This window comes from Trichechus manatus, unplaced genomic scaffold (assembly GCF_000243295.1).
Source record: "Trichechus manatus latirostris isolate Lorelei unplaced genomic scaffold, TriManLat1.0 scaffold00002, whole genome shotgun sequence".
NCBI classification, from domain to species: domain Eukaryota; kingdom Metazoa; phylum Chordata; class Mammalia; order Sirenia; family Trichechidae; genus Trichechus; species Trichechus manatus.
The window spans coordinates 18,955,793-18,968,455 of record NW_004443938.1 but is presented as its reverse complement, the minus strand read 5'-3'; the positions used below and the strand labels follow the sequence as shown (position 1 = coordinate 18,968,455).

General features: G+C 39.1%; 1 protein-coding gene across 16 annotated transcripts in view; it reads right to left on the bottom strand.

The window, feature by feature from the left end:
- The window catches only part of SYNE1 (spectrin repeat containing nuclear envelope protein 1), a 540,309-nt gene that overhangs the window by 432,010 nt on the left and 95,636 nt on the right, over positions 1–12,663 (bottom strand). For all 16 annotated transcript variants that reach the window (XM_023728949.1, XM_004368822.3, XM_023728947.1 and 13 more), the window contains exon 3: positions 4,288–4,349. In XM_023728949.1, coding sequence (XP_023584717.1) covers positions 4,288–4,349 — 62 coding nt within the window. The remainder of the gene's footprint in view (positions 1–4,287; positions 4,350–12,663) is intronic.

Genomic DNA, 12,663 nt, shown 5'->3' with positions numbered 1-12,663 from the left:
CTTTGTGGAATTATTTTCTAGTGAGATAAGTTTTTTATTCCAAGTACGGCTTTGGGCCTGCTCCATGACTGAAAGGCCACTGTTGTCTGGGGGAATATCTGTGTGTTATGAGATCCTGGGTGTGACATGTGCTTCTGTGGATCCCAGCTGACTAGGGAGGTGCGTGCATGTAGGTGTGTGTATGTGTGTATGTGTCTGTGTGCACTCCAGCTGACCATGTCCATGGAGTGCTAGAGTGATGGGGCCAAGCATAACTCTACATAGATGATAGCTGCCATCAAGTCAACTCCTACCCATGGCGACCTTGGTCCTGCATCATGTTCAGGATCACTGGCACGTTCAAGTCCATCATGGTGGCTATTGTGCTCATCCATTTCACCAAGGGTCTCCCTCCCCCTCAATGGCCTTCTACTTCACCAAACATGATGTCCTCGGCTAGCAATAGATCCCTCCTGATGATGTGGCCAAAGCAAGTGAGTCAGATGATGCTCTGTTGTGATCCATAGGCTTTCACTCACTAATTTTCAGAAGTAGATTTCCAGGCCTTTATTCCCAGTCTTTCTTAGTCTGGCAGCATCACTCTAGCACCCCAGAACACAGCAGCTTTGGGAGTAAACCTTCTTACACAGGCAGAAGGAAAAGTGACACCGTATCTTAGCCCAGAATTCACCATGAAATTGGTCTTGTTTGTGGAGTAAGTGAGATATTATCATTGTCAGAATTCTCAGAAGTGAGCACACTCTAACAGGGAAAGATGAAGTCCGCTATACCTCCATTTGAATTGGGGTGCATATGTAAGCGTGACCTCAATGAGACTGGGGAGAATGGGAAGCCTAGGACTTACAGAATGCAGGTGTGTTTTTATAGGGATAGGATACTGATAGAAATAGAGATGGAAATGGGAATAAAGACAGGCTTGAGGAAACTGAGATAGAATAAGAAGGTGCTAGGTGGAGGCAAAGGTGCAGAGGAGGAGATGGGATAGACAGACACAGAGATAGAGATGGTATTGGAATGGGAGGGAGAATGATAAGAGATAGGGCTAGAAATAGAGATGAAGATGTCCAAAGGATGAGGAAGAGAAAGAGAGAGATGAGTAGGCAATTACGTGATCAGCTCTGAGACAAATGTCGGCACAAACATCGACTCTACAGCTATCCTAAAACTCTGCCAATTGCCAAAGTGGGGTAATGGGGTCAGACTTAATTTTCAGAAGCTTTCTAAATATAAGTGAGTAGAAAAGGAAAATACACTACAACACATGTGTGGGTTGTTGGATAAGTTTGGCAATGAATGAATACAGGCATAACTAAGTTCAAGACAACAAGTACAGGTATTCTTTTTCTGTCTCAGTCTTTTGGTTTTTGAGATGACCCAAGGGGGAAAAAATATCACAAGTATAGAGGAGGGGGATAAAAAAGAACGAAAAGACCTATTTCTCATTAAGAGGGTGTTAGTGCAGGGCAGCTGCAGAAGTAATGCTTTTCTGGGCCTTTCAAAATGTTACCGTGCAAACTATGCAAAAATGTGCAAAGTAGGGTAAAATGCATGGCCTTCAGATTCAAGTCTAGATTCGAATCTCAGCAGTACCAATTGCCAGGTGTATGAAAGTTTCTGTGTGAAGCACTTAGCACAGGGTCTGAAATTAATCATTATTTTGTTTTTTTCCACCAAGATAATGTCTTTACTATTTAAACAAAAATAACAAAAGATAAACACTCTGCAGTTACTGTTTTATTAAGTACCTCTATGATATTCAGCACTGTATTTGGAGCTATTAGAATTCACAAAGAAATTCTAAGAATTAGCATATGCCTTAAAAAGTTAAAACAATGTCCTTGGGAAGGTGAGATAATGACACAGTACAGAATAATTTCACACTTGCTGAACTTCCCCATCTCTACTATAGGTTCTGACAACATGCCTGGATTATAGCACTACAGGCAGGAAAGCCAGAGAAGGAAGGGAGATGGAGGCAGAGTAGGGGTGGAGGGAAAATTGCAGTTAATCCTGGAGCACTGGTTCACCTTCACATGTGGTTAGAAACCCCTTCATGAATGAGAAGGACTTAAAATATTTTGACATGAAACAGCAAGATTGTTGTGATTGCAACCTTGGAAAAAGACCAGAAAGGAGACATATTGTAAAACCTACTTCCCATCACCATGATAACCAGCTAAACATGAATATATAAAGCAAATTGAAAGAATAAAAAGAAGGATTTGAAAACAAACTCTTGCCATATATTCCCTCCACAAAGACCCTGCATACACTGCATGCCATTACATACATTCTGTTTCTCCCTTCTTTTTAAATATGCAGTACATAAATAATATAGATGTCTTAGACGACTCTATCCTAAGAATTCTACTGAAGAATCTCAAAAGACATTCAGCCTACATTTTTTTTAAAAAAGGAAATATCAAAAAGACAAATGATAAGCGATTTTCACCAATCAAATTGAAAAATATTTTTTAAAAATTTAAGGAGTGTTTTAATGTTGTAAGGAAATGGGGATTCACAAGAGTTCTTAGCATATATTAAGATTTATATATATATACTTATTTGGTATTTGTTGCTGTGTGCCGTCGAGTCAATTCCAACTCATAGGGACCCGTAATCACTACAGGAGCACATTGCCAGGTCTTTTCTCCTGAGGAGTAGCTGGTGGGTTAGAACCACTGCCAACAACCTTTTGGTTAGCAGACCAGCACTTAACCATTGGGCCACCAGGGCTCCTTATGTATGTGTGTGTGTGTGTGTGTGTGTGTGTGTGTGTGTGTGTGTATATATACACACACATATACACATATATATTATACATATTTAATGTGCTTTCCTATTGACTACTCATTCACTCACAGCAATTTATCCTAAGAAGAAAAAGCACACAAGTATATAAATACGTATGCACAGGACTCCCACTATAATATTTCATAAAATATTTACAAACTGGAAAACACCTAAATGGCCACCAATAAGTAAATAGTTAATGTGTGGTACATATATATAATAAATACTAAAACCAAAAGCCAAAACAAAACCCACTGCTGTCGAGTCAATTCTGACTCACAGCAACCCTACAGGACAGAGCAGAACTGCCTCATAGGGGTTCCAAGGCTGTAATCTTTATGGAAGCTGACTGCCACATCTTTCTCCCACAGAGTAGCTGGTGGGTTTGAACCACCAACCTTTCAGTTAGCAGCCGAGTGCTTAACCACTGCATCACCAGGGCTCCTTAATGGAATACTAGGCAGCCAATAAAATGGTTATGTAGCTCTGTACTTATTGACATAGAAAGATGTGCTAAGTGAAATAGATACCTAGAGAACAGTAACTATTATATAAAACCATTTATGTGAAATTGTGTGTGTGTGTGTGTAATGGGACAGAAATAAACAGCGGTCCTCTGTTTGCTTCTGGCCTATGAAAGAGGCTTTGGGGAAGTCCCTGATCAAAATCTGCTCAAAGGTTTACACCTTACATACTGCAGGTACCACTCTCAGTCAAGGGACCCTTTAAGTGAATTCAGACAACTGTCCTATCATCTGTACTTATTTTTACAAAGGTGAGCTAGATTAGAATTTATTTTATATCACTATTTCTTTCCAAAGCCTTTACAATGTACAGACACACAGACACCTGATACCATCTAAAGGCAGTGTGGACGATCTCAGGACATTAACAGTCTTTTTAGCATCCCTCCCTCAAGGTTACCTTTTAATCAAAGTGTCTCAGAGGTGAGCACAGACACTGTCAAAATCTCCCCAGAAAAAATATTTTGCTCAGGTCACATCACTTACTGCTACTTTCTGTTCCAAACAGAAACAAATCTAGCACAAAGTCTCCTTTTGACATGACAAACACATTAGTATAAAACCAAAAACCAAAAACCAAACCTGCTGTCGCTGAGCCGATTCCGACTCAGCGACCCTACAGGACAGAGTAGAACTGCTCCACAGGGTTTCCAAGGAGTGGCCGGTGATTCGAACTGCTGACCTTTTGGTTAGCTGCCGAACTCGTAACCGCTATAACTGGATGAAATATCTCATAAAAACGTATTGAATTGACATGAAATACCTGCTCTTGACTCTAGCTATCCATCCATTTCTTCTTTGGGGTATGTTAGCAAGCATCATGCGTCAGGGAAATTTAAATTGATAGGATTGCCAATATCGTTGATTAGTAACAATGATAATAGCAATAGCAGCATTTCTTTGTACTGTGCATTTAATGACTCACTGGCTCAAGCTAAGTAAACATAAGACCCTGGATAATTCGTTTTACCTTGGCCAGATGAGAGTTGATCCATTTTGTGAAAGTGCGTTTTTGTACTATCTCTTGCTCATCTAGAAGAAAAAAAAAAAAACAATAATCTGATTAGACAAGGCAAAATGCTATAAAGTTTCATCATGAAAAACGTACATAGTTTCACAACTCTAGAAGCAATCACACAACTATTTTGTCTTCTAATTAATTTTGCTAGTTGTTGTCTTGAAAGAAGAGTCAGTACAACCCTAAATATATTAATCAATTAGACCATTCCTTTAAAAATAATCAGCAAATGCTTTGAAATTTTCCAACACGTGAGCCTTATGTGTATATTCATTCATTTATAAAAAGTTCGCTGATGAATTATACTTCAATAAAGCTGTTTTTTAAAAGTTCACTGAGACCAACTAGGTGCCAAGACCTGTACTAGGTACAAAGGGACACAGAAACCTGAACAGGGCAAGATCTCTGCCATGAAGATCTAGAGGTGGAAGGAGACAAGCAAGGACATATTACTAGGCAATGCAATAAGATGGAGCTCCATACATAAGGTACTACAGGAATTGAACCCAGATGGAGAATGTAGTGAATGGACCCTAGGGCAACCTCCAATAATCCCACACCTTTGTGCAATCCCAGCCCCATGAGTGTGGGTGGAACCTGTGACTTGCTTCTAACCAATGGAACATGGTAAATGTGCTGGATGCCACTCCCATGATCATGTGACTTTCTGTAAGACTCCATCTTGGCAGACTGGAGTGAGAGATTTTCCTGCTGGCCTTGTAGAAGCAAACAGCTTTGCTGTGGACTGGACATAGAGGGGGTCATGTGGCAAGGAACTGCAGGCTGCCTCTAGGAGCTGAGGGCGGCCTCTTGTCAACAGCCAGGAAGAAGTCAGGGCCCTCAGCCATACAGCCACAAGGAAATGAATTCTGCCAACAACGTGAATGAGTTTGGAAGCGTATTCTTCCTTAACTGATCCTCTAGATGAAAGTGAGCTTGGCCAGGACCTTGATTGCGACTTTGTGAGACCTTGAGCAGAGGGCCCAGCTAAGCTGTGCCCAGATCTTCTGACCCATGAAACCTATGAGATAATAAATGTGTGTGGTTTTAAACTGTTAAGTTTGTGGTAATCTGTTATGCAACAAGAGAAAACTAATATAGGAAGAAAAAGAGGTGGAATCCAGGATGGCTTTAAGCAGAGGTATAAAGAGTTGAAGGAGCCCTGGTGGTGCAGTGGTTAAGCATTCAGCTGCTAATGAAAAGGTTGATGGTTCGAACCCACCAGCTGTAGGATAAAGATATAGCAGTCTGCTTCCATAAAGATTTACAGCCTTGGAAACCCTATGGGGCTCTACTCTGTTCTGTAGGGTGGCTATGAGTCAGCATGCTATTATTTCTAGTGTACTTTAAGAATGCTCTTTTGTTTTCAGTTTCAAGAACATACCAAAAAACAAACAAACTAATATAGTAGGTAACACTTCTTATGAACCAAGAGCGTGTGTGTGTGTAATCTAATATATATAATATTAGACTATTATGTATTATATATAATATATATGTATTAATTCATTTAATTCTTCTAACAAACCTACACGCATGCAAAAGCTGGACTATAAATAAGGAAGACAGAAGAAGAATTGATGCCTTTAAATTATGGTGTTGGCCAAGAAGACTGAATATACCACAGACCGCCAGAAGAACAAACAAATCTGTCTTGAAAGAAGTGCAGCCAGAATGCTCCTTAGAAGCCAGGATGGCAAGACTTCATCTCACATACTTTGGACATGTTATCAGGAGGGACCAGTCCCCGGAGAAGGACATCATGCTTGGTAGAGTACAGGGTCAGTGAAAAAGAGGAAGACTCTCAAAGAGATGGACTGACACAGCGGCTGCAACAATGGGTAGCAACAATTGTGAGGACGGCACAGGAGCAGGCAGTGTTTTGTTCTGTTGTACATAGGGTCGCTATGAATGAGAACCGACTTGACGGCACTTAACAACATCACAACAGCAAACCTAGAAGCAGGAACTATCATTATGCCCATTTTACAGATAAGAAAACCAAAGCACACAGAAGTTAAGTACTTTTAACCAAAGTCATCCCGTGGCAGAGCCAAGTTTTAGACTCCTGAAATCTGGTTCTTAAGCCACTATACTACTGCTCTAGGGATAGCATAAACACTACTACATTAATCATATAAAAATTAATCACATGGAAATAATAAATTCATACTTAAAGCAACCTGAGTTTGATGTTAGAATCTTTAAGTTCTATAAACAAAGGCATGTAACACCTGAATGATTTTCAGTAATCAAGCTAGATTTGATGGCATTTGATACTTTATAATATATAAGATCCATTCTAAATCTAAACTAGATGACAGAGTGTCAGTGTGCAAATGTTTCCACTCAATTTCAAATTACATACTATTTTATAAAGATTACAAGATGTCAATGTTTTAAAATTTTAAAATAAATTAGCATAATGTGTTGTGTATACATTTAAGTACATAATCTACTGATACTATATTACTTCCGATTTTAAACCGTGTATTTTTACTGCTACCACATCATGAGACTATTGCTATTTTAAGTTTCATTTGATGGTAAATCTCTGAGTTTATATTTAAAAACTAAAACTTAGCTAAAAAGCTGTTTTTTAGAAAGCTCAAATTATGTTTTTTGTAGCATCATATACATCTAAATGTGAGATTCTCGGCATGTTTCCTCTTCCGTTATGTTTGCAAAACCAGATTTTACTAGGCCCTAATAATATCTGTCTATAGGGTTGCTATGAGTCAGAATTGACTCAACAGCAGTGGGTTTTGGAACAATATCATTAGACATAGCTAGCTGAATTCGAAGTTAGATTTTCCTAATTTTATTTATTATTTCTTTTTTCCCAAAAGGAAAACACTTTCTAAAACTGCATCATATCATCAAATCTTCATTTTGATGTAAAAGTTTGAAAAATTTAGCAGGATTTTGTAATTAAACCTGATACCAACAGCATAATACGTTTAAATTGTGGAAGCAATATGAAACATGCAACGAATATCTACCAACTTGTATTAAAATATATATATATATAAACAATAGCACTGCTTTATTATGCTGTTGACAAGGACTTGAATTAACCCTCAGGATCTAGGTTTATAAGGTTCTCTTGTATACACTTATTGTATTTAAGGGAATATTATTTAAAGGTACCTAATAATTAACAATCTTATTAATGTTTTTTCTGTCTTCAGCTTTTCAGAACATGATGTGGTCTCACCAAGTTTTCATATATATTCATGCTTTATATTTCTATTGAAAAAGTAAAAAAGGTAATTCATTAAACATTTTACTGAACATTTAGGTTAGTCCTGAACACAATAACGTTTGTCTATGCTGTTGTTGTTGTGTGCCGTGGAGTCAATTCCCAATCACAGAGACCTTATAAGACAGAGTAGAGCTGCCCCATTGGGTTTCCTCGGCACTGTAAATCTTTATAGGAGCAGACTGCCAGGTCTTTTCTCCTGAAGAGCAGCTGGTAGGTGGATTCAAACCACTGACCTTTCAGGTAGCAGACAAGTGCTTAACTGTTGCACCACCAGGGCTTCTTAAAGTTTGTCTATATCCCACAAGTAAAATCAATCTTCCTGTTCTAAGAATCACAGAGAACTAGGAGTTGATCCCTTGTCAATTTTATTCCTTAAAATCCAATCAGTTCTTGAGTCATAAATCTTGAAGTCATCCTTAATTCTTTATTCTTCCTCATCCCCCACGACCATTCCATTACAAATTGCTGTCAATTTTACTTCCTAAATATCTCACCTCCACCAATGTCAATCTAGTTCAAGACACCACCATCCTTTGGATGCCTATTTATTCCCACCACCAGAATCTAAATTCTAAATTAAATCCTAAGGACTTATTTGCCATTTTCTTATTCATCACCACATTGTTGTTGCTGTCGTTAGGTGCCTTCAAGTTGGTTCCAACTCATAGTGACCTGTCTACAACAGAAAGAAATACCGTTCGGTCCTATGCCATCCTCATGATTATCATTATTCACTGTTGTAGCCACTGTGTCAATCCGTCTCGTTGAGGGTCTTCCTCTTTTTCACTGACCCTCTACTCTACCAAGCATGATGTCCTTCTCCAGGGACTGCTCCCTCCTGATAACATGTCCAAAGTATCTGAGATGAAGTCTTGCCATCCTTGCTTCTAAGGAGCATTCTGGCTGTACTTCTTCCAAGACAGATTTGTTCATTCTTTTGGCAGTCCGTGGTATATTCTACATTCTTCATCAACACCATAACTCAAAGACATCAATTCTTCTCTGGTCTTCCTTACTCATTGCCCGGCTTTCGCATGCCTATGAGGCGATTGAAAACACCATGGCTTGGGTCAGGCACACTTTAGTCCTTAAAGTGACATCCTTGCTCTTCAACACTTTAAAGTGGTCTTTTGCAGTGTATTTGCCCAATGCAATGTGTTGTCTGATCTCCTGACTGCTGCCTCCATGGGTATTGACTGTGGATCCAAGTAAAATGAAATTCCTGACAACTTCAATCTTTTCTCCGTTTATCATGATGTTGCTTACTGGTCCAGTTGTGAGGATTTTTGTTTTCATTATGTTGAGGTGTAATTCATACTGAAGGCTGTAGTCTTTGATCTTCATCACTAAGTTCTCCATGTCCTCTTCACTTTTAGCAAGCAAGATTGTGACATCTGAATATCACAGGTCATTAAGGAGTCTTCCTCCAATCCTGATGTCCCACTCTTTTTCATATAGTCCAGCTTCTCGGATTATTTGCTCAGCATACAGATTGAATAATATAGTGAAAGAATACAACTCTGACACACCTTCCTTGACTTGAACCACATAATATCCCCTTGTTCCATCTGAACAACTGCCTCTTGGCCAAAGTACAGGTTCTTCACAAGCACAATTAAGTGTTCTGGAATTCCCACTCTTCGCAATGTTATCCACAATTTGCTTTGATCCACAGAGTCGAATGCATTTGCATAGTCAATAAAACACAGGTAAACATCTTTCTGGCATTCTCTGCTCTCAGCCAGGATCCATCTAACATTAGCAATGATATCCTTTGTTCCACGTCCTCTTCTGAATCTGGCTTGAATTTCTGGTAGTTCCCTGCTGACGTACTGCTGCAGCTGCTTCTGAATGATCTTCAGCAAAATTTTACTTGTGTGTGATATTAATGATATTGTTCAATAATTTCTGCATTCTGTTGGATCACCTTTCTTTGGAATAGGCATAAATATGGCTATCTTCCAGTCTGTTGGCCAGGTAGCTGTCCTCCAAATTTCTTGGCATAGACAAGTGAGCGCTTCCAATGCTGCATCCATTTATGGAAACATCTCAGTTGGTATTCCATCAATTCCTGGAGCCTTGTTTTTCGCCTATGTCTTCAGTGCAGCTTGGTCCTCTATCTTCAGTACCACTGATTCTTGATCATATACTACCTCCTGAAATGGCTGAATGTCGATCAATTATTTTTGGTACAGTGACTCTACTTGAGGAGGCAGCTCTTCCCCAGTAGTATTTTGAGTGACTTCCAACCTAAGGGGCTGCTATTCATAAGGTTTTCACTGGCCAATTCTTTCAGAAGTAGACTGCCAAGCCCTAACTAGTCTATCTTAGTCTGGAAGCTCAGCTGACACCTGTCCACCACTGGGGGACAGCAAAGCTTCCAGTATCACAGCAACGTGCAAGCTACCACTGTATGACAAACTGACAGACAGGTGGTGGAGGCCCAACTTAGCAGCGTGATTAAATTTGACCACTAAGAAACTGTCACACAGTTTTCTTCCTGGTGAGTCATAATAACAGTGACTTGCTGATACCACACAGTTGTGGTTTACCCCAGTGCACCTGGAAGCACACTGGTCACAATAAAAGATAGACTGGGCTATTTTGGAGCCTTTGCAATCAATTATGAAAAATCAGCTGTCTACAAAGATGTTAACTGTATGGTCCTTTTTTGGTACTGTCATGTATTATTATACAAAACTGTGGCACAGAATCATATAATCATTAGCTTTGAAACAGCATTACTAAGTTAAAAAAATCAAAATATGTGACAATATCTTTTAACAGATGGCACTTTTTAAAATGTTAACAGTAATATATTCCAATATTAATACATTCCAATACATCTAACGAATTCTATAAAAATGTAGTTTTGTGGGACGAAGCACTTAATACATGAGATGCACATAATGATGCATAATGTATATTTGATCAGAATCATGAAAAGTCATAAATATAAAATAGTGAATTCTTAGGTGTATCTATCCTTAGTCAATGTCATATTTAATATATGAATACGAAAAAGCAATGTGACTTTGCCCTTCCTCTCATCAAGGGGTAGAACTGATTTTCCCTCCTCTTGAATTTGACTGCAATCGCACTTGCTTTGATCAATAATTCAGCAGAAATGATCTTTTGTGACTTATGATTCTTGGTCTTAAGAGGTCTTGTCACTTCTGCATTTGCCATCTTGTAAAGCTGTCCCAAGACATGTTATGTAAGGAAGCAAGTCTGGCTTGTTGGGGGAAGACAGACCATTTGGAGAATAACTGTTATGTTCCAGCCAATAGCCAGAACCAACTGCCAGACACATGAGTGAGGCCATCTTGAATCTTGTAGCTCAGCCAATCCTCCAGATAAACATGGCTACATATGAGCTCAGGCAAAGCCAGCAGAACTAACCAGTCAACTCAGAGACCATGACAAATGATGAACTGTGACTGTTTTAAGCCACTAAGTCTGTGGTTTGCTACACAGCAAAGGCTAACTGAAACAAAGGCATTTACTTGTGTGACAAACATCTACATACGTATGTGTGTGTGTGCGTGTGGTTCAAATTTTATTTTCAATAGAATGTCAGTAAAGTCTGATATTACTTTTGAAGACTTTTGTAATTGGGTTTGTATTTCCTTGGATCTATTCTAGATCCAAGAAGGCCGGTTTCATTAAAGTTACATTTGCAAAAATTATTACCATTTTACTTTAAATCTAAGGTACAAATGGTGAAAATAATATAGTCATCTTATTTCCTAAATCAATTTCTCAACCTCAGCACTATTGACATTTTGGGCAGGATAATTTTCTGTCGTGGAGCTTGTCCTGTGCATTGTAGGATGTTTAGAAGCATGCTTGTCAGTAACTGTTATGGATTGAATTGTGTCCCCCCAAAATATATGTCAACTTGGTTAAGCCATGATTTCCAGTATTGTGTGATTGTCCACCATTTTGGCAACTGATGTGATTTTCCTATGTGTTGTAAACCCTATCACTATGATGTTAATGAGATGGATTATCAGCAGTTATGTTGATGAGGTGTCTACAAGATTAGATTGTGTCTTAAGCCAATCTCTTTTGAGATATAAAAGAGAGAAGTGAGCAGAGATTGGGGGTGGGGAGACCCCATATCAGCAAGAAAGCCGTGCTGGGAGCAGAGCCCATCCTTTGGACCCAGGGTCCCTGTGCCTGAGAAGCTCCTAGTCCAAGGGAAGATGGATGACAAGGACCTCCCTTAAAAGCTGAGAGAGAAGAGAAAGCCTTCCTCTGGAGCTGATGCCCTGAATTTGAACTTGTAGCCTACTAGACCGTGAGAGAACAAATTTAGCTCTGTTGAAGCCATCCACTTGCAGTATTTCTGTTATAGCAGCACTAGATAACTAAGACAGTAACATCATCCTCACCTCCAGTCATGACAATCAAAAATGTCTCCAGACATTGCCAAATGTCTGTAAGAGCCAAATCAACCCAGTGGAGAACCACTGACTTAAATTATGTCCTTTGAACCTATACATGACAATGGTATGAACCATAAAAACATATATAACAGCTCTGTTAGGGTCAATATTTCTAGAGAATTACTACTGTCCCTAGTCTTTCAGATGAAACCCAAACCTAAAACCAAACCCATTGTTGTCTAGTCGATTTTGACTCATTGTGACCCTATAGGACAGAGTAGAACTGCCCCATAGGGTTTCCAAGGCTGTAAACCTTTACAGAAGCTCAGTGCCCCATCTTTTTCCCATGGAGGTCTTTCAGATTACCACCAATTAACTACTTCATAAAGTCACTCTCTATAAAGCCAAAAACTATAAAGTTCATAGAAGAAAAACTAGGACCAATGCTACAGGCCTTAATACACAGCATTAACATGCTACAAATCATAACCATTAACACTCAATCCCCAGAAGATGCTAGAGAACTGGGATCTTCTAAAAATCAAACACCTACACTCTTCAAAAGACTTCACCAAAGAGTTAAAAGAGAACCTACAGACTGGGAAAAAATTTTTGGACAGTACAAGTCAGACAAAGGTCTAATCTCCATAATCTACAAGAAAATCCAACACC